General features: G+C 34.4%; 2 protein-coding genes and 1 non-coding gene across 3 annotated transcripts; 2 read left to right on the forward strand and 1 right to left on the reverse strand.

Moving 5' to 3' along the window:
* The first annotated feature begins 1,762 nt into the window (after positions 1-1,762).
* LOC116108655 lies at positions 1,763-4,434 on the forward strand. Its single transcript, XM_031394899.1, has 5 exons — positions 1,763-2,941; positions 3,130-3,682; positions 3,775-3,820; positions 4,191-4,267; positions 4,382-4,434. The coding sequence occupies exons 1-5, from the start codon at positions 1,763-1,765 to the stop codon at positions 4,432-4,434; spliced, it is 1,908 nt and encodes a 635-aa protein (XP_031250759.1).
* A 1,663-nt stretch (positions 4,435-6,097) lies between these two features.
* LOC116108627 (zinc finger BED domain-containing protein RICESLEEPER 1-like) lies at positions 6,098-9,545 on the forward strand. Its single transcript, XM_031394873.1, has 4 exons — positions 6,098-6,325; positions 6,432-6,575; positions 7,538-7,615; positions 7,838-9,545. The coding sequence occupies exons 1-4, from the start codon at positions 6,281-6,283 to the stop codon at positions 9,353-9,355; spliced, it is 1,785 nt and encodes a 594-aa protein (XP_031250733.1). The 5' UTR covers positions 6,098-6,280; the 3' UTR covers positions 9,356-9,545.
* Positions 9,546-17,752: 8,207 nt separating this feature from the next.
* On the reverse strand, positions 17,753-17,859 carry LOC116108694. Its single transcript, XR_004124668.1, has one exon. It is a non-coding gene; the product is annotated as a small nucleolar RNA R71 (small nucleolar RNA).
* Between the last annotated feature and the right edge of the window lie 6,873 nt (positions 17,860-24,732).

The raw sequence follows: 24,732 nt of genomic DNA on the forward strand, positions 1-24,732 counted from the left end.
CAAGTTTAATAGTTTGAGTAAGATTTGAAATCTTAGTAGAAGAGGAAATAGAATGAGATTCTGATTTCCTATTTATACTCTGTTGCAGGCTAATGGGCTGAAACTCAGTTTAGCTTAACTTATAGGATAGCCCGACTCATAGAGTGGGTAGGTCGCAAGGTGATTTTAAGCTTGGGCCCAATCGTGATTGGGTTGAGGCCTTGGGCCGTGACATGTTTATTTCGTTATTGGGCCCCGTAAAGCCCAAGACGATTTTTGGCCCTAACAATAATTATACATGTTAAAAGTCAATTGTTCACACTAAGCAAATGTACATTCATAATGACAAATACCGGATTGAGATTTCATCTCAAATGAAAAGTTAATGCTTTCTTTCAAACTTTGTCTTCACACAACCAAAAATTAATCTTATCATCGAAAATACATATATATATAATTTCTTTTCATACAAATTTGAGTTTACCCGACCTGCCCGACTGGTTGAACTGATTCAATCAAGACCCGGCCAGGCACCGGGTCGGGTGAGCCTTATAACCGGCAGACTTACTCTTCCTAGGTTCACCCGTGGTTGGACCGGGGTACTGTATCACCCGACGGTCCAACCGGTAGCTTTACAACAAACCGGATCATTGCCAAATTGCATTATTACAAAATTTAAAGAATAAAAATATTAAATTTAATAAATTATTAACTAAAGAGTATCCTCATATCAACATTTCCCCCCATTTTGGCATTTCATGCGACTTCCCTCCTCTTTCGTCTGAACTCTGAACTTTTCACATCCACTAGAGTGTCTCCCCTTCACCAGTTCACCGTTGAATCTGGTCGCATTAGCCTTCACTGTCAATTATATAGCTCATCGTTAGTTGGGGTTCCGCAAATCTCCTCCCATTTCGCGATCTGTTCTCAGTCCTTTCTTCACTCTTCTTCACCGTCGATCTGCTCTATTCTTCCAATCTAGAAGCTACACCATCGTTGTCATCTTCTTCTTGCTCAGGAACTGACGAATTGTGGCCAGTCCCGATCTCTTCTTTTCTTCTGCAGTTCTGCTCTGTTCACTTGTTCAGTGTTCAACTGTTCATCCGTCACAGTCGAGCTCCACCTCTCCAACGATCAACGCCAGCTCGTCTTCACCAACACTAGGTATTGATTTGTATTTTCATTTGTTAAATGTTAATGTGATGGCTTGGTCTCTGTTCCAACTATGTTTATCATTAGTGTTACTGTTATTATTGTTTTTCATTTTTAGTTTTTGACTACAATGTTTATATTGCCGTTTGTAATGTTTATCAAGTTTTTGATTTGTTAGTTAACACTTAACAGTCATTGATTTGGATACTTTTTTATTAATGTGTTCAGACTTCAGAGTTAAATTTGAGTAATTAGATTGGTTCAATTTTGTTTCCTTGGCTACTTTGATATGATTTCTGTCGTGGCTTGATTCATTAGAGTTTTTTAACGGTTTCATTTATAGCTTATTGAGCTTGAGTTACTGATTGAATCTTTAAAGTTTTACCTGTTAGTGTAGTGGGTCATTGATAAAAACTCATGCAGTGTGATTATAATGATCATGGAACTCTTATCTTCAGCTAGATTCTCACACATGTTAAAGGATATTTACTACCATTTCAAGTAATGAAATGAGTTCATTTTACATGTGGTGATGGTCAGGTGAAATAGTCTGCTTACTTTGTAACAGATCATCCATCCTTATTTGTTATTTGTGTCACCAGGGTAGAGAACAAGATTAAAGGCAGAGAATATGTCATCATCTGGGTCTTGTCAACAATCTGCATCCATGGATGTTTCACAAACTTTTCGAGGAAGAAATGATATAGCATGGGCACATGTTAATAAAGGCGTGGATGAAAATAGGAAAAAGATATTAACATGTCTTTACTGTGGCAAGATAATCAGAGGTGGAGGAATTTATCGAGTTAAATTGCATCTAGCAGGTGTAAAGGGAGAAGTCGGAAAGTGCCCTAAAGTTCCTTTTGATGTTAAATTCAAGATTGGAGAAGCACTAAATGAAATTGGGGTCAAGAATAAACAAAAAGTTGAATTTCGTAAGAATGCCAACACTTATGGAGCTAGTGTACAACAATTTGAGGATGATATGGTAGATGAAGATCAAGAGTGTGAAGAGGTTTCTCCATGTCTAGCTCCAGCTCCAACTCCAGCTCCAACTTCAACTGTAAGCAATAAAAGAAAAAAATCTATTGGGATAGGTGACTATTTTGCTTCAAGGACTAAGGCTGGGTGTCAGTCCTTAATTAAGAGTGTTTTAGCCGGAAAAGAAGCTAAGTGGAGAGTGGACATGGCTGTTGCAAGGTTATTTTATGATTCTTGCATCCTAACTAATGTTATTAATTCAATTTATTTCCAGCCTATGGCGGATGCTACAGCTGCAATTGGTCCTGAGTATAAAATCCCAACTTACCATAATTTGCGTGTGAATTTATTGAGAGATGCGAAGAAAGAAGTGCAATTACTTGTTGATAGTTACAAGAAAACTTGGGAGAATGTTGAATGTACTTTAATGGCTGATGGTTGGACAAATAATTCACATAGGTTGCTGATTAATTTTCTAGTGTACTGTCCTAAAGGAGTGTGTTTTGTGAAATCAGTGGATGCTTCAGATGTTGTAAAGGATGCTGCAACATTGTTTGGCTTGTTTGAGGAAATAGCTTTATGGGTTGGACCAAACAATATTGTCTATCTTGTCACTGACAATGGAGCAAACTATAAAGCTGCTGGAAGAATGTTGTTTGAAAAATATAGCAGTATTACTTGGTCTCCTTGTGCAGTACATTGCATTAATTTGATGTTGAAAGACATAGCTGAGATGAGTCATATAGTCAACCTTTCGACATGTGCATCTAAGGTTACAAAGTTTGTGTATAATCATTCCTTTGTGCTAGCTTTGCTGAGGAAAAAACAGGTTATATACCTTTACTTCATATGTTTATAATTTACATTGTCAAGACATATTATATATGTACACTTTTTAATAATTTACCAAGTACTAACATTTATTGTCTATCACTTGAATAGGGTTGGATAGAAATTATACGCCCAAGTGCAACCCGTTTTGCCACAACTTTCATTGCATTAAGCAGTCTATATTAGCACAAACATGACTTGCAATCTACAGTGACAGATAGAACTTTTGTGGAGTGCCGATATGCAAAAACTAATAAAGGCAAAGCCTTTATTTCTATAGTTCTAGATAACCAGTTCTGGGATGACATTGGTATAGTTTCCAAAGTTGTGAGTCCATTGATGCGTATGCTCCGGATTGTAGACTCAAATGAGAGGCCTTCAATAGGATATGTGTATGATAGCATGTACAGAACGAGGACGAGAATCAAGAAACTGTTTAAGAACAAGAAAAATTTGTACAAGCCTTATACAACAATTATCAAGATGCGTTGGGATAGGATGTTGCGCCATGATATTCATGTAGCAACATATTATTTGAATCCTGCTTTTAAATATGACAAGGATACTTTTTCCAAAAAACCTGAGATCATGTATGGTTTTCTTGACACTAGTGACAATAAAGCAAGTGCATTCAAAATTAGTAAGACAACGTTACTGGAGGAGAGTAGATTATATCGAGATCGTCTAAAAAGCTATTCTCGTGAGCTTGCTCTTCAAACTTGCAAAACTACACGACCAGGTATGTAATAGTTATTAACTTTTTAAGTCTAATTTTTAAGTTATGAAATTGTGTTTATTTCTTATGTAATTTATATTTTTATTCTCAATTAGATGAATGGTGGAGGACATTTGGGTTTAGTACTCCAAATTTGCAAAAGTTTGCAATCAAAATTCTAAGTCAAACTTTGGCCTCTTCCAGATGTGAGCAAAATTGGAGTGTTTTTTAACGCATACATACTAAAAAGAGGAACAGATTAGAGCATCCATGGTTGAATGATTTGGTTTTCACTCATTATAACTTGCGTTTGCAAAATAGGTATAAATCTTCTTCATTTTGTTATTTTTATTGATGTCTTTATTGGTCATGATTTGAATATTTAATTTTGCTATTTCAGGAGTTGTTACAAGAAAATTACATATGATCCTATTGATTATGAGAGTATTGATAAAACTGAATGGTGGATAGTTGATGAGGAAGAGGAGGTTGGTGAACTTAATTATGATGAATTGGAACAATCATTATATAGAGAAGGAGCTATTCCTATAGATGGTGGTGAATCTGGTGATCACCCTTCTTATTATGACTCAACCGATGCTTCAGAAGGTTATTTACAATTTTTTAAGCAATTTCAATTTGATATTAGCTAGTTTATATTCAATTAGTTTAAATGGGAAGATTTAATTTATGGTTTTCCTTTTTTGCTAGAATTTTTTGTAGATGATGTCGCCGATGTTAATAATGATGACGATCATCCATCAGGTGGTGTATGAATTGTCAATTTTAATTGAGGATGGAATGATGGATTGATTGATTGAAGACCATTTGGTAAAGATCAATTTTTGTTAGAATGTTGAAATGTTGAGTTGTTGACTTGAAAGTTGAAAACTTGAAACAACTATTATGTTATTTTTCTTCATTCATTTTGTTATTTTGACTTGTATTATTGATATAATGATGTTTGATGATGTTTTGCTATGTATTTTTTATTTTGGAGTTTATGATTTGGACTTTAGAGTAAAATTTGGAAAAGAAATGCATTATGTGAACAGTATTTTGATCATGCTGATGTCATTAAATTACTGTTCACCAGTATGATAAAAGTTGGGAGAGATTATTTCATTGTAACCTCATCAACTTTTAAAATATTAGATTGTGATAGATCAACGGCCATAAATTTGTATAAAAAGATTCTGTCCCATATTTAAATATAATAGTATTTATTTTATTTATCTTTAATAATTATATTAAACTTATTGAGATCTTAGTTTTGTATTTTAATTGATGTACGGTAAATTGTTATGATCCGCAATTCCGCATACTGAATAAAAATGAGTTAAGGTTTATAATTAAAAAACTAGATATTGTATGATTGGATATGTTAGCTAATTGGTCAAAATAGTGTCTTGATGAATAGTAAATCTCACTTAACTTGGTTAATATTTTTAAATAATTGAAAGTTTTTTTATTTGAGACAATATCACAATATGATGGTAAGTGATTTCGATCTCAGTAATATTATATTCACAAATCTTTTTTATAATTTTTTTTTATAAATACGATATATTAATTTATAATTGATTAATATATGATAAATTTTATCTGTTGAATTATAAATTAATTAATTATAAAATATTAAGCCAAAGTTATAAAAAAAAATTGGTAAAAAAGTGTTAACCTACTTAAATATAATATTTTAATTTTTCTTTGCTTGCAGGTGAAGAGAAAAATAAAAAACGTGTGGATCTGGACCAGCACCAACGCCCAAGAAAAATCTAAACCCAACCACCACCATCCCTTCATGGCTTTTTTGGCTGACAAAGGTTTGAGAAAACAATAATTTTATACTTATAAAACAAAGTAATAAAAAATAAATAAATGAGTGAAATAAAAGATTAAACTTATTAAATTTATTATTTTATTTATTTTTTGATACATTACTTATATAAATATCTTTATAAAATTTATTTATAACTGAAATATTAGGGTAAAGAAAAACAAGGAAACTGCAAAGAAATAACCACCAACTAAAGTCGTCGCAAATCTCGAAGCGCCCTTCTTCTGTAAGACGAAACTTCCACGTGGTCCAACTCAAACTCCTGTCTGGGCCCCAACGCCGATGTCGTTTATTCTATCAGTCGTATGCTGAACCACCATTGCAGCTTGTCTCTCTCGACCTTTCTACTTGCTTCTTTTTCTTTCTGACTGCTACCTTAGAACTCTCTCTGCCTCGTATCAAACTCTCAAACTCGCGAGCTTTATGTGACACCTATTAGGAAAGACAGCTGTTTGACAGGTGGAGCGATTATACTGTTCGTAAATTAATCAGGCGAGTAATATGAGTGTACCTAACTTTGTTACTTCTTACTTTAACGCTTACTTCGGTTACAGAACTCATGCTGGATTGGTTAACTCTTTTGGCTTTATATAGTTACTTGGTCTTAGTGAGAAAATCCATCGTCAAGAATATCGATAACTTATTACAATCTCTTTAGTGATCACTACTGCTACTTCTCTTTGCTCATCTGTCTTTGATCGCCTTCTTACTGAAGGATTGCTCAAATTTCATCGCTCAAAAACTTACATATTGATTCAATAGGCTCATTTGTAAGGAAAGAGATGGAAGAGATATCCATTGGATCTGATCCTAATTTTTGTTTTCAAGTAAGTATTTGTTTACTCATTCATGTTAAATCGATTTCAATCTCCACTTGTCCACAAAATTTCATCTCTCTCATGTCTCTGTAATGTAATTTACTAATGTATGCAGGTGGGAAAGTTGAAAATAAGTGAGGGAATGGATTGTTTAAAAGATTTAGTAAAACGGTACAAGGACAACTTGACCCCAGAAAGTGCTGGAAGGGTTCAAGAAATCATGGCATATCTTCAATCCCTTCAACGACAAGTAGTCCAGGTAACCTTACATACTTACGTTGTATGGTACGTCATTATTAATAACTGGATCTTCTTATCATCACAATAAAACGTCTCTGCATTTCATATTACAGAAACAAGTTTATCTGAATTTTGGAAAGAAAAATTGGGTCTTGTGGTTTTGGTTGTCTATTCAAGTACATTTCTTTCAAATATTAGCATTTGGGTCCTCAGATTGGGCTAAAATTCTTCAGATCTGAAGTTTCACACAAGTGTTCTTACCTGTTCTACATAAAAATTCAAAACAATATTCCCCTAGTCATATCTATTAATCACGGGCTTTGAGTACAATTGTACAGAACTGACCGAGGATGGTCCAAGGACAACTTAGGCCTGGAAAGAAAATTTCAGTATTGTTTTATATCCTAATCCATGTGCTACATACTAAATGACTTTATTATTTAAAATAATATATAATAATGTAAATTATTTTTACTGTGTTTACACTTACAATAGTGTATTTCCTTTGTAAAATCTCATTTATTAGTATTGAAAAAAAAATTAGAATAGAGAAAATTTAATAGAAGGGAATGAAATATGCTTCTCCGTTTCTTTCATTTTTTCATTTTTAGAGTATTTCAGTGAGAAAAATATTTTATTATATTTTAACTAACACTTAAATAGAAAATAATTTAGAATATTCTATTGGGAAAAGATTTTACTTTCAAGAATAGTTATGATTACGTATTCCAAAAAATAAGAGTAAATATTTAGTTGAATGATGTTAAATAGCCTTCTTTAAAAGTAATTTATTATATTTTTTTAATTCAAGAAAATATTTAAATTACATTAATGAAGTGGTTAAGGGGATTTTATAGTAATGGGACTTTAATTAGCTCATGAGAAAAAAGACTTCCATGTTTATTTTTTACAGTTAATACTCTGCTTGTCCAATCCAAAATGACATAGTTTCTTTCTATTTTTCCTTGAAAATATGTGAAGGAGATTGAATCTTTAGCACAACTGGGAGAAGTACCTGTATCTTCCAATGTCAATGGAATGGATTTGCAACATGGACAGGTTCCTTTTCTCTCTCTTTAAATTAAATGTATGAAAGAAATTAAAGTCAGATAAATCTTATGTAATTTGTTTAGTTTTAGTATAATTATGTGTTTCAGTAATCCTTGGAATACTTGGTTGCCTTGAATATGTTTTCAAAGATTCAATGTCACTTATTAAGCTCAGTTTTATTTTCCTTTTATTGCTTATTATAAGGTGATTGAGATGCTTGTATATTACTAGGAAATCCCTCCAACAAGAGAACAAAATGCCTATTTTGGACCTACTCCAAATCAAGAGATTGAAATTGTGATGATTCCAAATATAGAGAATACGCCAAGTACTAAAAAAAGAAAGTTGAAATCGAAGGTTTGGGAGGACTTCATAAAGTATGAAAAAGATGGCAAGGAATGGGCTAAATGTAAACACTGTAAGAAAGACTTTGTTGGCTCAAGTAAGAGTGGAACCACACATCTCAACAATCATTTAAAAAGTTGCCGAGGTTTGAGAAATCCAGTTGGAGTTGTAAATAAAGAAAAGGAGAAAAGTGTGATAGATCCAAAATCAAATGTTTCTGATTTGGTGCTAAAAATTATGAAGTATGGCCTAAACAGCATAAAGGATGATATACTTAATGTTTACGAACAAGAGAAGGATAAGCTTCAAGGGTATTTCCATAAACTCTCATGTCGTTTTAATGTAACAATTGAGAACGTTTTAGGCTTATGGTTCCTAACAAGCTGGTTTATCGATGATAGTTGGGAATTGAGAAGGATGGTTATTTTGTTGGGAGGAAGGGAAGGTGACGATGAAGATGAATTTGAGGCATATCAAATCTATGAAAGAGTGAAGTCTTGCCTTGAGGATTGGAACATAGACAAAAAAGTATGCTCTATGGTAGGAGATGTAGTATTTAATGCTGAATGTGAGAAAGTCGAGGATATTAACAACTGGTTCAATGAACGATGTTCATTTCCTTTCGTTGGGAATTTTTGGTCAATTTTTTATTTTGGAGGTGGATTCTTTTGGAATTTCTCTAAGGCTTCGAGAAGATTTGAGCGAAGTTATATTTCAGCTAAAGCATTGAAGATTTGGGACTACGTCAGGATGTCATCAAATGTAAATAAGTTCGTAAGTGTTCCTTCATATGGGCAGTTCGACTACGATATGCTTGAGTGGGTAATGGGATGTAAAGAAGCATTTTGTGAACTGGAGCAAACAGATCATCATTTCAAGTCTATAAATTTTATAAAAAAGGATTGGGACGAGGCAACTTTGATGTACAATGGTTGGAAAGTGTTGAAAGAATTGAGAAAAGATTTTGACAACTTGGTAGATGCTGCATATAAAACCGCAAATGTGTATTTCCCAATGATTTGTAACATTTTTTTGAGATTGGTTCAGTTGGGAAAAAGTGATAATCATTACATTCTTTGCGTTGCATCAGTGTTTCGAAAAGATTTTGAGAAATTTTGGAACAATTCTAATTTGGTTTTAGTTATTACAGTCATTTTGGATCCACGATTTAAAATGGATATTGTAAAACATTTTTACAAAGAGATTTATGGTAATGATTCAAATACATACCTTAAGAAAATCATTGATGAAGTCACAAATATTTACAAGAAATATGCAGGGAGCACTAACAATGGTATTGCTACATCAGAATTAGAATTCTACCAAGATTCTAAATGTCCTCCAGGTGAAGCGTTTAATATACTAGAATGGTGGCGTGTCAAATCTCCAATTTATCAACACTAGTTAAGATTGCACGTGATGTCTTATCAATAACTCTCAATATTCCTATGCGTGATTTAGGGAAGTCATTGTTTTCTGAAGTAGATAATTCATTGTTTTCTGAAGTTGAACACATTATTGGTGAACTTGATGCTGACTTCAAACGAGCTTTGGGATGTAAAAATATTTGGTTGAATTTACCTGTAATAAAATAATCAAGTTGTTAAAATAAATAATATGTTCTCATTTTATTTTCCATTTACTTAATTTTGTTGTTCTTTTAATATGGTAACCATTGAGCTAAAATTAAAACAAGGGGTCAACGTATTTATATAAAAATAAATGAAAAATATTAAACTGCTCAAATTTTCATCTTTTAACTCATTTCTTTTTATATCTTTTAATCTTTATAATTGAAATTTTCATCCTAAGTCATATTATATTCTAACATTATCATTTGATCTCATATAGTGGTATACAAAGGAGAAAAACCTATATAAAGACTATCAATTGAAAACAATTATCTAAAAATTTAACACTATTAAGAGAAAAAAAAATAGCTACAGAAGAAAGCAAATAGAGTTATTATATGAATTGAATCCCATTAATTTTCTAACTAGTCTTGTTATAAAATATTTTCACATTAATTTCAAAATTATTCTTGGTAATGGAAATTTTCTCTCTTTTTTTTTTTTTTTTTCTAATTCACTTACAAAGTACAGTACTTCAAAATCACAAAAGAGATGGAGGCACTGCAAGAGCAAGTGGTAGAGTAAGGAATTCAATTGAGAAAAGGCAAGATCAAACAATGGTATCATTTAAAATTTTCAACTCCAAGATGTATATAATATACATTTAAAATAATATATCAACACTCTTTTATTTAAAAAAAAAAAAGTCAATTCACAATGAAATTTAAAATTTTAAGAGTTTTACTTCACATAAATTTTATCATTTTAACATAGAATTAAAAAGATTAATGTTTGATTGAATAATAAATATAGCTAAAACTGAAAATAATGTTAAAATCGGTGTGTATAATCTAACGATTGAATAATAATAATAAATCTTTCTAAAATTAGTAATAATACTTCCAAATACCACAGTCATGAGTGAGCCGGCAACATTGCTGGTTTTATACTGAAGTTATACAAAATTCCCAAATTCTCAAATTTAAGTTGATCTACGAAAATTAATTAAATTTGATTATATATGATGTAAGATAAGGACTTATATTAAATGGATCCAACCAACTCATGTTGTAAAGAAAACCCCAACAATGGGAAGGACCCATAATAAAGTAAATTGTAAGCCCAAAATAAACCTAACCCAGCCTAGTAACTAAAAGGTAACTAAAGAGTCAAACTCTCCCACAAACTCCTAGGTGGCAAATTAAAAGTAAAATACTAGGAGTTACCACCGAAGGTTGTAAAACACAATTTGTGAAATTAGATTGTAAGTGTAATATAATCCTTAAATTATAAGTGGTTAGATAGTATAAAAGACTAAAGTAAAAAAAATCGATTTGTTATATCATGATCTATAAGAAACTATACATTTTTTTGTTTTTTTAGATTAATATATTTGAAAACACTTTTTACAAATTATGATGATGCTCATTTTATATGTTTAATTTTTTGAATTTAGGTGGTACAAATTAAATGTATGCATGATCCACAATGAGTTTATGTTATTATTCAATTTTCATGGAGTACATGTTTAAATGCAAATGGTTACCTTAATCATGCAGAGTTTTCCTCGTAACATCATTATACATTAATACGACATCTTATGATTCGTTGATTGTATACGTAATCAAATATATGGCATATGTGTTACATTTTGTAATTAGTTGATTATATAATTAAATTTTTCTCTCAATTTTTTTGATTAAACTAAAAAATACACATTCCTTTTCAAAATATCATCAAAATCTCAAAAATATTTCTTTTTTAAAATTCTTTTTGAATATTGAAAAAAATGAATTTAAACCTGTATTTTTGAGTTATTGTTAGGGAAATTAATGGTGGTTTTATATAATAACGAAATTTATCCATTATTTTGGACAGTGACGGATTCAGGATTTTGTCGAGGGGGGCCTCGACAGCTTCGCCATTATTTGTCAAATAACTAGTAAAAACTTTAAAAAATATCAAACCTTAAGAAAATGAAATAATACAATATCAAGAATCTGAAAAGAAATAATACAATAACATAATACTTTTCTATTTGAATAAATCTATAAGAAGCAAAATTTTGAGTAAATGTGTTGAGTAAACCTTAAGCAAATCCATCTTTTTTTTTTTTTTTTTTGGGGGGGGGGGGGGGGGGGGGCGGCGGCTTCGAAAGATTATAATATAAATTTTCATAACTTTAATCAGACTTAAGCTTAAGCTAAAGTCAACCAAAACTTAAATCAAGTCGTTGACTTTCAATATAAATTAATAAAAAAATAGGAAATTTTCTTGGTATAAACATAGATAGTAACTTAAATTTCTTTAATAATTTTGAGCAACTAAACAGTGACGTTTGAAATGTAGGAAAATTGTGGGTGAAGGGTGAAGAATAACTTTTTTTAAAATATAGTTAAGGTTTAATTTGGGAAAGTAAGAACATTCTTAGACACAAAACACAAAATAAACTTACAAGATCTAAGCCTTTTTCACTCAAATTATAATAAAAATCTTCAAAAAACAAGTATGATTCAACTCTAAAATAAATTAAATTGAAATGAGCAATATACATACTTAAAACTGATAAAACAGAAAACGGAGTTAATTGTGGTACCTTAAATTGGGAAAACTTCAACAATTTAGTTTTCAAAAGCTTTAAGAGCGAATAACATGAGAAAAAGAATGAGAGAGTAAAGAATTTTGGAGATAAAATTATAAAAAAACATGTGGAGTTGTGGAGAAGAAGAGTTGAAAGAGTTTTAAACTTTTAATATGATTTGAGCTTGAAATATATATATATATATATATAGCAAGTTTTTTGTGAGCCTAAATATATGTATAATAGTTTTATTTTTCAAAAAATTTGAAGGTAGGCTGTAGTATATATATTAATAGTATTTATTTGTGGGCCTATATAATAGTATTTTTTTTTAAATATGCTGGATCTGCCCCTGATTTTGGAGTAAAAATAGAAAAATATATGTGAAAAAAAAAAAAAATTTCCTTGTGAAGAGTTAGGAATTCAGGGGAAGGGGCAAATTAAAAAAATAATATACTTTAAATTTTTTTAATAATGATATATATTGGAACTTTAATATATGAGAGCAACCTGGAATCGAATCAAATCAGTTGATCCAACTTTTCATCTGAATAGGTTTAGATAAACTGTTGGGGGCTGACGTAGTCCATGCCGGATTAATCATATTCTGGGCAAAAACAATAAACCTATTTGAAGTGGGTCATTTTTCAGTAGAAAAGCCCATGTATGAACAAGAATTAATTTTATTTCCTACCTAACTATTTTAGATTGGGGGGTAGGTCCTTGTTGGGACGTTAGCCCAAAATGTAAAAATCCTCAGTCATTTTTTAAAAGGTAAAAATACCCTTGGAAGTACGCAATTCAAAGGTGTATATATTGTACTCTGATAAGAACAATGTTCATACAAATGAGACTTAATTGTGCAAATATTGTTTGAGCAATTGTTTAATCAAAATTTAAGTCCAATTTCTCTTGGCTGGTAATGTCAAATACGTGTCAAAAGAAAATTCCATATTAAATATCGATATTTTCTGTGTCAGATTCAAATGGTTCAATTGAAGTCTTATATTTTAAAACAAGTTTTATATTAAATAATAAAAATTTGATCACTTCTTGTTGACTTCTTTCCTTCATTTGCAAACAGAGCAAGAACAAATAAGCACTAACAGACCATAATTGCTATATATTCACTGAAAGGTCACTCAGTTTTTCTCATTCAAAAGCTTACCTACTAAATTAATTAGGCTCATTTGTAAGGCAAGAAATGGAAGCATTCTATCCGTGACAATATCACAACATATATAATATAAGCACTTTTAATAATAATAAAAAAAAAATTATTTCATTTTTGTAGGGGGATCATTGACTACACTTAAGCATTAGAGAAAATAAGTTGAAATTAGGAAATTGGGGGGAAAATGAGTAAGGGAAAAACCTACATAAGTTTGAAATTGGGAAAAATAAACCTAATTAGGTTTAGAAGGTAGGTTATTTTCAGTATTAAACGGGGTTTGAAGAGATTTTTTTTTTTTTTTTTTTTAATTATAGAAGAGGCGTACTTAGCTATTGGGGGTAAAGATGAATTAGATGGGACCTAAAAATCACTTCCCTTGATACAAAATTAAAGTTTTAAATTTTAAAATTGAAATAAAGTTTGTATTCAAGACAAAATCTAGAACACGCCGAGAACAAATGAATCAATGAATCAAGAACAAATGAACATCAAGAGCACATATTTTTATCTGTCACTTAATTACTTTTGTTCATTCATGTTACCATATGTATAAATCAATATATTCGTAAGATAATATCACAAATATATAGCTAGCTTCCCTTGGTTTGTGATTTCATAACATACTTGTATATTGTACCAGCTGATGAATGCTTGGAAGCACACTCATACTTAGTGATTTTAAAGGTATTTTGTGAGGGAATTAGGTTTAATTGGTTAATTTTACGTAATTTCTGTATCTCTTTTGTTTTCTAGAATCACCGGTATGTTTTGTGAATTTTCAGGTATTTAGGTGCTAAAAAATGAGGATTTCAAGCATGGACATTAAAGAGGAAAGAATCATAATCGTGTTAGAATAAACAATTCGAGAATCGAAACTTAAATGAAGAAGTTATGAATTTTTGAAGATTGTTTGCGATGCTTGATTTTTGTGTCATGCTATGAGTGAACATGCTTCACTAAAATGGGTGTAACTTTGGCTACAAAACTTCGATTGACCTGATTCTAGCGTTTCAAAGATAAAAGATAGATATATAATGTTTATGTTTCAGTTGTGATCCAGTTCAATCTAGAAGATGGATAAAAATTGATCTGAAAGTTACATCAGTGCATAGAAGACAAGAAGACGCGGGTTCTGGAACATGCCTCAGTGTTGCTACAATAACTTGAGCTAAAGACCTCAGATTTGGATGATTCTTAGACCATTCGAAATATGATTCAAATAGATACAATTAATATGCTATGGCTTCATTAGATTCAGAAGTTTTCATACTAAAAAGTGGAAGTCTTTCGGCTCATAATTTTCCAACAGTGGCTGTCTAGGAGAAACGAACAAAAAATGGAAACTTTGCCAAGCTACCATAAATTCCTCAGAACGAACTGGGAGCTGTTCCACTTATTGTTGTAAAGCTTTGGAAGTCTAGTTTACCTAGAATTTTACAGTTTGTTATTCCAAGATTTCTAAAGGAATATATTCTTGTTTTAGTACCAGCAAGGAATCCTAATTCTACGAGGACTCAAGCTAAGATTAATCCGAATTTTATTCTCCTGTTTTGTATATGATTTTTCCCATTACTTCCCACAACCCTAGAACTATAAAAGGATGTCTTTTGGTATTTCTTTGAAAGACTTCAACTTACAAAAGAATTGGAGGCAAGGTGAAGAGATCTACCTAAGGTTTTCATCTTTTCTCTTGTACTTCATGTTTTTGAAGGGTTTGAAGTTTGATTTCTTATGATCATGTGTAACTAAATACTTGTCTAGGGATCCAACGTAACCTAACATGAAGGTTTTATGCTTTGATTAATTTTATTGTTCTATTGATTCAATATATTTCTAGTTTCATTCATTGCACTTAATTCGATCTTGATGTTTTGTATGAAATAAGTATGGTAATTAAACATCATATGCTAACTTTAAAATATAAAACAATTGATTGTTTGAGACAAGGTAAGGAGAACATCATATGCAAACCTTGAATAGCTCTTTTGAATGATTGGATTGTGTTGAGGCAAACATCAGGCTAGATACTATTTGGTTCATATTTTGAATACTTCTTGTTCTTAATGGGTTCTTGATTGTTAGGCTTTACTGAACATCCTAGTGAGTTTAATGGTTAAGAATACTTGGTTAAACCCAAACATCAAATGGTAATATCATAATGATGGAAGACTGAACCTTAGGAATTGGACTGAGACGACAATAAATTAGTTATTAGCAGAGAATCAAATTGTTATGGTGAAATTGGATACCTAGGGCTCAATTTGGGCCACATATTAGGAAAACTTTTCTAGTTTTCCCAAAAAAGTTAACTTTATTTTGCCTATTTTCAAAATAGTTTTCAAAATTATTCAATTCCCTTTAATTCCCCTAAATTTGTTAATTTAACTAAACAATGATAATCCGTGGATTATACTGTTTTTATTAGACTTTTTAGTCGGATTTTAGATACTTTCTAGTTCATTGTGACCTGAATTGTTGCTTAATTCGTTACATTTCGTGTTTTAGGTTAAAATAGACATTTTGAGCAAATAAAGACAGAATTGGAAATTCGGGACTCAGAAGTTAGCGGATCTCAAAAGTTGGGAGAGTTCTGAAGCAGAATAAAGCACTATAAAGCTTGCTCCTAAGGGAGAGCATCGAAGATCAAAGAATCAAGCAAAGAAGCAAGCAAAGAGGCAATTTTGTAATTTCAGAATTCTTCAGGAAGCTTCGCCAAGGCGAAATGAGCCAGTCACGCACCAATTTCTGCTTCCTTCTTCGCCGCGGCGAGATTTCTTCTTCGCTGCAGCGAAGCCTGAAATTTCTAGTTTTTGCAAAACGCACAATTTTACTTTTTAGGTTTTTCTAAAGATTTTGGGCAAGGTATAAAAGAAAAACTTAGTCTTTTTGTTGAGGGTTGTCTTCTAACAGTTGAGAGAGCTTTTAACATTTTTCTTATATTGATTTTAGAGCGAATTTGGATTGTAAAGGGTAAAGATTGGAGATTAAACCAGTGGATTCGTCATTTGGGGAGATTTTCTTTTCTTTTCTCTTGTTTACATTATGTTGAGCTTCGATATTTTCATTTCTTTTGTTAGTAGTATTGATTTAGCTATGAACTAACCTATTTTGGGTTAGGGTTTTGATTGTAATTCGGATTTTTATGGGTTAAGTTATTGATTGTTTTCTTTTCATATGATTTTGCTTTGATTGTGTGTTTACTCTGAGTTTACTTTTTATATGTGATGAACATGATGAGATTGAGAAATGAATCATGTTAGGCTTCTTGGGTAATCACCATTGTAGTATTGGATGCTAGAGATAGATTCAAGAATCAGTGAAATCATTCTAGGATTCTTGTGCTTAAATAACTTAGATTTATTAACTTTCAATTTGTTGGGTGCGAAAGGTTAATAGAGAAGAGTAGGAAAACATAGCTTGAGAAGGTATGTTTGACACGTTAGAGAGTTCGATTTACAATCAATGCATGTGAATATGAAGTTAGTTTAATTCTTTAGGTTTAACCCATAGAGTCCGAATGAAGTCAAAACCCTACCCTTTTGTTTGAATTGATAGTTATCCGTGTTTTTCATTTCGCATTCTTAGTAATTTTTAGTTTAAAATTTATTGTGTAGTCTTAATTAGAAATTTGCTCTCATTAATCCAAAAGAAGTCGATTACTCCAACTTGAGAACAGTAGGAAACTTAGTGCTTAGCTAACAATCCTCGTGGGAACGATACTCACTCATCACTCTATTATTTGAGCGACTAGTATACTTGCTACATATTGCATGTTGTAGGAAACACGCATCAAGTTTTTGACGCCGTTGCCGAGGATTGAGTTTTAAGTTAACATTGAGTTTTTCTACAGTTAGCTAGATTGGAGTTTTTATTTTTGTTTTTATCATTATCTGTTTTATTCTTGTTTTTAATTTTCAGTTGGTTCGTGATCTCACTTTCCTTCATTTCGTTTCATGCAGTTTATGTGAAGAGCGAGACGTCAACTAGTGGTTCCTATTGATCTTGAGATTGAGAGAACCGTCAGACGACTTAACAGAGAGAGAAGAGAAAGAGAGGAGATAGAGGTTGAATCAGAAGAAATAGTTGTTGAAATGGCAGAACCAGAAAACAAGACACTGAGAGAATTTTCAGTTCCCACGGTTAATGGCAGTGGGTCGAGTATTACTAGGCCTACGGTGCAAGCCAACAACTTTGAGATCAAGCCGGCAATCATCCAGATGATCCAGCAGTCGGTGAGGTTTAATGGTGATTTGAAGGAAGATCCGAATCAGCATATTGCAAACTTCTTGGAAATTTGTGACACCTTTAAGTCGAACGGAGTGTCAGATGACGCCATCAGGTTAAGGTTATTCCCATTCTCATTGGGGGATAAAGCAAAGGGGTGGTTAATGGCACTACCACCGGGAACTATCACAACTTAGAATGATCTAGCACAGAAGTTCCTTACCAAATTCTTCCCTCCAGCTAAATCAGCAAAACTCAGAAATGATATCACATCATTTCTACAAGATGAGTCCAAGTCATTGTATGAGGCTTGGGAGAGGTACAAGGAGTTAATGAGGAAATGTCCACACCATGGGTTGCCAGTTTGGCTCTAAGTCCAAACATTCTACAATGGATTAATGGGTAATGTACAAACCATGGTTGATGCAGCTTCAGGAGGAGCCTTGCAGAATAAGACACCAGAGGAGGCTTATGAGTTGCTTGAGGTTTTGGCAAGCAACAACTATCAAAGACCAAATGAGAGAGCAATACCAAGAAAATCTACGGGTCTTTATGAAGTTGATGCCTTCACAGCCATCTCAGCCCAACTTACAGACTTCAAAAACAGTTGGGAAGTATGCAGATAAACTCTTTTCAAGTACCTCAACTAACGTGTGATTTTTGTGTAAGAAACCACGTGAGCAACGAGTGTCAAGTGGGGAACACATTTGCTTCGTCATCTTCATCATCGGAGCAAATGAACTACTTGGCAGGAAATCAGAGGCAACCAAACAACCCGTACTCCAATACATACAACCCAGGGTGGAGAAATCATCCAAACCTGTCTTAGAGAAATCAGAACCAACAAAATAATCAATGGAACCAGAGGACAGTTCCAAACAACCAACCAGGGGTGAATAATCAACTGGGAGATCCAAGAGTGACAAAGTTGGAGGACATGTTTGGAAAATTCATGCAGGAGACCACGGGTTTCATGAATGAGATGAGGATGAATTTTAGAAATCAAGGGGCATCCATTCGGAATCTTGAGGTACAGATGGCCCAATTGGCCAAAAAGCTAAATGAAAGACCTTAGGGTTCTTTACCAAGCAACACAATGACTAACCTACGTGAGCAAGCAAATGTCATAATTTTGAGGAGTGGGACAGTGTTGGAAGAAGTTGAGCAAACTAGAAAGGAAGAATCTGAAGAGGAAGTTGATGAAGAGATTGTAGTTGAAGAGAAACCAAGCGGTTTGGAGGAAGAGAACAAGAAGAAGGAAGAAAGGCAAAAGAAGAAGGAGAAGTTGCCATTCCCCGAGATACCACCAGAGTTGGCACATCACACCCCACCTGTGCCTTTTCCTCAGAGACTGAAGAAAAAGAATTAGGATAAGCAATTTTCAAAGTTTATTGAAATTTTTAAAAAATTGCATATTAACATTCCTTTTGCAGATGCATTATAGCAGATGCCGAGCTACGCGAAGTTCTTGAAGGAAATCCTATCTAAAAAAAAGAAGTTAGAAGATGAGGAAACGGTGATGCTCATAGAGGAGTGCAGTGCCATTCTCCAAAAAAAGTTACCCTCGAAGCTCAAAAATCCAGAGAGTTTTACTATTCCTTGCATTATAGAAGATATTACTTTTGATCGTGTTTTGTGTGATTTAGGAGCTAGAATTAATTTGATGCCCTTTTCTGTTTTCAGGAGATTGGGAATTGGTGAAGTGAAGCCAATGACCATGTCGTTGTAACTAGTGAATAGGTCAATAAAACACCTGGGGGGAATAGTAGAAGATGTGTTGGTGAAGGTAGACAAGATAATTTTTCCAGCATATTTAGTGGTGTTGGACATGAAAGAGGATCAGGAAATTCCTCTGATTTTGGGCCGACCATTCTTGGCCACGGGGAGAGCACTTATAGATGTGTAGGAAGGAAAGTTACTATTGAGAGTGCAAGATGAAACCGTAACTTTCAATGTCTTTGAGGCGATGAAGTTTCCATCTGAATCAGACTCATGTTTTAGTGTCAATGTGGTGGACAAATTGGTTGTGGAATCTATCAAAGAAAACACCCCACATTTACCTCTAGAAACGTGTATAGCCAAATCAAAAACAGTAGAGGGAGATGAGTCAGCTAGTAGTGAATGTGCTAGGATGTTAGAAGCACTTCAACCGATTGATAAAAGTCAAGATTTAGAATTTGAGGAGTTTGATTTTGAAAAAGAAAAGGAGAAGGAAAAAAATGAAGAACCTCCAAAGCTTGAGTTGAAACCTTTACCTTCCCATCTCAAATATGTATATCTTGGAGACTCAGAAACCTTTCCGGTGATCATTAGTTCAGGTTTTAGTAAACTGGAGGAAGAGCGGTTGATTAGGGTGTTGAGGGAACATAGGCTAGCAATTGGATGAACCATTTCGGACATTAGAGGTATCTCGCCATCATTTTTCATGCATAAGATACTCATGGAGGATGATATTAAGCCTAGAGTGCAACCACAACAGAGATTGAATCCTTCGATGAAGGAAGTGGTGAGAAAGGAGGTGGTGAAACTCCTAGATGCGGGGATTATTTATCTTATTTTCAACAGTCCATGGGTGAGCCCGGTACAACTGGTTCCGAAGAAGGGAGGTATCACGGTAGTAAGGAATTAGAGTAATGAATTGATACCAACGAGGACAGTGACGGGCTGGAAAGTATGCATTGATTACCGAAAATTGAATGAGGCGACAAGGAAGGATCATTTTCCACTACCTTTCATTGATCAGATGTTGGAGAGGTTGACAGGACATGCCTATTACTGTTTCCTGGATGGGTGTTTAGGATATAACCAGATTGCCATTGCTGTTGAGGATCAAGAGAAAACGACTTTCACTTGCCCCTATGGCACCTTTGGTTATCGAAGGATGCCTTTTGGGTTATGCAATGCACCAGCAACATTTCAGAGATGCATGATGTCAATCTTTGGAGAGATGGTGGAACGGTTTATAGAAGTCTTCATGGATGACTTCTCAGTTTTTGGTTCATATTTTGATAATTGTTTAACCAATCTTTCTCTTGTTTTGCAGCGATGTAAGGAGACGAACTTAGTGCTGAATTGGGAGAAGTGTCATTTCATGGTCAAGGAGGGAATAGTGCTTGGGCATAGGATTTCCAAGGACAGAATAGAAGTTGATCGAGCAAAGACAGAACTGATCGAGAAACTGCCACCACCATCAAATTTCAAAGCAGTCCGAAGTTTCTTGGGGCATGCAGGGTTTTACAGACGCTTCATCAAGGATTTTTCTAAGATTTCTAAACCCCTTTGCAATTTGTTGAATAAAGATGTTGTTTTTAACTTTAATGATGAATGCATGCATGCCTTTCTAACTCTAAAAAAATTATTAGTAACTGCACCTATTATTGCAGTTCCCGATTGGGGACTGCCATTCGAATTAATGTGTGATGCTAGTGATTTTGCTTTAGGGGTAGTTTTAGGACAGAGGAAAAACAAAGTGTTGCATGTAATTCAGTATGCTAGCAAAACACTCATTGATGCACAATTGAATTACACCACCACTGAAAAGGAATTGTTAGCTGTGGATTTTGCTTTTGACAAGTTTCGTTCATATTTGTTAGGTGCAAAGGTGATCGTCTACACGGACCATTCAGCACTCAAGCACCTATTGGCAAATCAAGAAGCGAAACCTCGGCTGATTAGATGGATCTTACTACTGCAAGAGTTTGAGTTAGAGATACGAGACAAGAAAGGGTCAGAAAATGTGGTGGCTGATCACTTGTCGAGAATTGAGAGATCAATCAAGGGAACTGAGGAGGAAATCCCAATTAGAGAAACATTTTCGGATGAGAAATTGATGAGAGTGGATGAAGCACCATTATATGCTGATTTTGCTAATTATTTGTCATCAAGAGTGTTCCCAAGTGGTATGACGTATCAACAAAAAAGAAAATTCTTCTCAAATTTGAAGTACTACTTTTGGGAAGAGCCGTTTCTATACAGACACTGTGTTGATCAAATGATACGGAGATGTGTCCCGGAGGAGGAGATGGACAGCAGTCTACGGCATTGTCACCAAAGGGAAGTAGGTGGCCATTTTGGAGGAGCTAGGACAGCAACCAAGGTTTTACAATCGGGGTTTTATTGGCTAACCCTCTTTAAGGATTCTTTCCAGATGATTCGGGATGTGACCAATGTCAACGGATGGGTAATATTTCAAAAAGAGATGATATGTCGTTAAACAACATCTTGGTGGTTGAGCTTTTTTATGTGTGGGGGATGATTTTATGGGTCCGTTCCCAAATTCTTTTGGGAACACATATATATCGGTAGAGGTAGATTACGTGTCGAAGTGGGTTGAAGCAGCTGCATTGCCAACTAATGATGCTAGGGTAGTGATTAGGTTTGTGAGAAAGAATATTTTCTCAAGGTTTGGGGTACTACGGGCAATCATTAGTGATGGAGGATCCCACTTTTGCAATAGGCAAATGGATGCGCTATTGAGTAAGTATAGAGTGACACATAGGGTTGCAACACCTTACCATCTACAAACAAGCGGGCAAGTAGAACTGTCTAACAGAGAACTTAAAGGAATTTTAGAAAAGACAGTTAATGCATCTAGGAAAGATTGGTCACGGAAGCTGGATGATGCATTATGGGCCTATCGAAATGCCTTTAAGACTCCGATTGATATGTCTCCATTTAGGATAGTTTATGGGAAAGCGTGCCACTTGCCGGTGGAACTCGAGCATAAAGCGTACTGGGCAGTCAAGCAGCTAAACATGGACTTGAAAGCTGCTGGAGAAAAAAGGATGTTGACTTTGAACGAACTCGATGAGTTTCGTCTCAAAGCATATGAGAATGCCCGGATTTACAAGGAGAAAACAAAAAGGTGGCATAACAAGCATATCCGGAAGAAGGACTTTGAAGTAGGACAGAAGGTGTTGTTGTTCAATTCTAGACTTAGGCTTTTTCCCGAAAAACTTAAATCTAGATGGTCCGGACCATTCACAGTGACAAGAATTCACCTGTATGGAGCGGTGGAAGTGTCACATGAAGAAAAGGACACCTTTACGGTCAATGGACAGAGATTGAAGCCCTACATAGATGGGATGCTGAGTTGCAAATTCGTTCCAATCCGGCTTGACATCCCAACTTGAAGGATTGAGAAAGTCGAGCTATCGATTATAAACAAGCGCTTCTTGGGAGGCAACCCAAGTGTTTTTAATTATTTGTTTTTCATTTTGGTTGTTTGAATTTTTTTGAATTCATGAAGAGTTTGTTTGAATTTTAATTGGTGTGTTTTTGGGTGTTTTAGGTGAAGTTTTCAGCAAAGGAAAGGACACAAAATGCTCCAGACTTCGCCGGGGCGAAGCAACCAAAAAAAAATGTGTGCAGCTCCTGGAAGTTTTCACCCCAGCAAAAAAGGTGGGACGAAATTTTTCTAAGACATCTTCGCCGAGGCGAGTTGCCATTGTATGTTTTTGCCCCGGCGAAGAATTTTTCTTCGCCGTGGCAAAACCTGGGTTTTTATTAGGGTTCTTGAACGAAGAACTTCGCCGCGGCGACAATGGTTTTCTATAAATACCCAACTTTCTTCTTCATTCTTCACGCGACTCTTCATATCCACTTGAGGGAAAAAATTTCAAACTTCAATCCATTGCCTTCCAAGTGTTTTCCAACCAAATTTCTTACTCCTTAACCCTCCAAAACACCAAAATAACTCATTTCAACAACAATTTTCGCGAAAATTTCACGAAAATTTTTTGATCAAGAATTTTGGGTTTTTCAATCTGGGATTTTTCTGGCATAATTGGTAGCGAATACTCCTTCATATTGGTAAGATCTCAAGTTCCCTAAGCTTTTTATCGCACAATTTCAAGTTTTAAATTGTAGATCTGAAAAAATTGGTTGTGGTTGAGTTATGGAATTTGGGTGATTGTGTTAGAGGAAGGAGTGTTTGGGTGTTGTGTGACTTGGAGGAGTGTGGGTATTGAATTTTTGGAGTGTTTGGTTGAAGTTTGAAAAATTATAGTTTGGGGGTTGAAGTGTGAATTTTTGGAAGTGTGTTTATTTTTGCAGGATTGAATTGGTTGTGTAAAACACTTAGGTTTGAATTGTTGGGGGTGAATTTTTGAGTAAGCCATAAATTTTGAAAAATGTCGGCCAAGGTTAAGCATCCATACAAGGGCAAGGGAAAAGGAAAGAAAGCGGACAACCCCTTTGTGAGTGAGGAGGCCCGAAAAAGATATGAAGGGGCTATCCAAAGGAAGGACAAGGGTTTTATTCCTGAGCGCGGATTGACCGCAAGTCAGGCCTTGGACTGGAGTAGAGGGAGACGTTGGGAACTGTTTATGAGTGCTCCTGCACAACCGGCTATAGAGCCACTAGTAAGGGAGTTCTATGCCAACCTCCCGGATTGTCAAGAAGGTACAGTGTTTGTGAGAGGGGCTGATGTGTTGTTTTCAGCAAAGGTGATTAATGAGTTTTTTTAACTTGCCTAACCTTGATCAGGATGAGTACGTACAGTTTAAGATATCACAATTTCAGGATAGTATCATTCTTCTGGTTATTGTAAAACCGGATGCAGATTGGGCAGTGTCGAAGAAACAAAAGAAGACCATCAAGGGAACTCAGTTGACACCGATGGCTCGACTGTGGCAGTATTTTGTTAGTGCGAATTGATGCCAAAAACGCACTACAGCACGGTTACTTACGAGAAGGCACTATTGCTTTACTCTATTGCTACAGGGAAGAGTATCGATATAGGAGACATGATCTGGAACAGCATTCAGCATAGCATGCCTCCAAACCAGGGCGATCAAGTTACACTTTCCCGCATCTCATTATAGCCTTGTGCATTAGGGCTGGAGCTGAGGTTCAAGATGATGAGCAACGTATTCATGCTGCCCCAATCCTGGACTCTGGTTATTATCAGAAACATCTTGAACGTCCAGCAACTGAGCAACCAAGAGCAGGGACAAAACAGCAGAGAACCACACAAGGCCCTGCCACATCCTCCAGCTCCACAACTACACAGAAAGAGATGATGCAGTAGATGATGGGGATGATGAAACGGATGGCAAAACGGCAGGATTGGTTGGCTGATCAGACCCAGATGATGTTTGAAATGCAGAAGAGCAGCTTCGACAAGCTCAACGTTGACACTTCAACATTCCAATGGGCTGACTGGGATTCAGATGAGTACATGGGCTCCGAGTCGAAAGAGGAAGAAGAAGAAGAAGAAGAGGAAGACGAG

The sequence above is a fragment of the Pistacia vera genome, unplaced genomic scaffold, assembly GCF_008641045.1.
Source record: "Pistacia vera cultivar Batoury unplaced genomic scaffold, PisVer_v2 Contig567, whole genome shotgun sequence".
NCBI lineage: Eukaryota > Viridiplantae > Streptophyta > Magnoliopsida > Sapindales > Anacardiaceae > Pistacia > Pistacia vera.

Coding starts and splice junctions, on each gene's coding strand:
- LOC116108627 (XM_031394873.1), top strand. CDS start 6,281: ATGGAAGAGATATCCATTGGATCTGATCCTAATTTTTGTTTTCAA. Junction 6,326..6,431: donor ATCCTAATTTTTGTTTTCAA/GTAAGTATTTGT, acceptor TAATGTATGCAG/GTGGGAAAGTTGAAAATAAG. Junction 6,576..7,537: donor TTCAACGACAAGTAGTCCAG/GTAACCTTACAT, acceptor AAATATGTGAAG/GAGATTGAATCTTTAGCACA.
- LOC116108655 (XM_031394899.1), top strand. CDS start 1,763: ATGTCATCATCTGGGTCTTGTCAACAATCTGCATCCATGGATGTTTCA. Junction 2,942..3,129: donor CTTTGCTGAGGAAAAAACAG/GTTATATACCTT, acceptor AGTCTATATTAG/CACAAACATGACTTGCAATC. Junction 4,268..4,381: donor CTCAACCGATGCTTCAGAAG/GTTATTTACAAT, acceptor AATTTTTTGTAG/ATGATGTCGCCGATGTTAAT.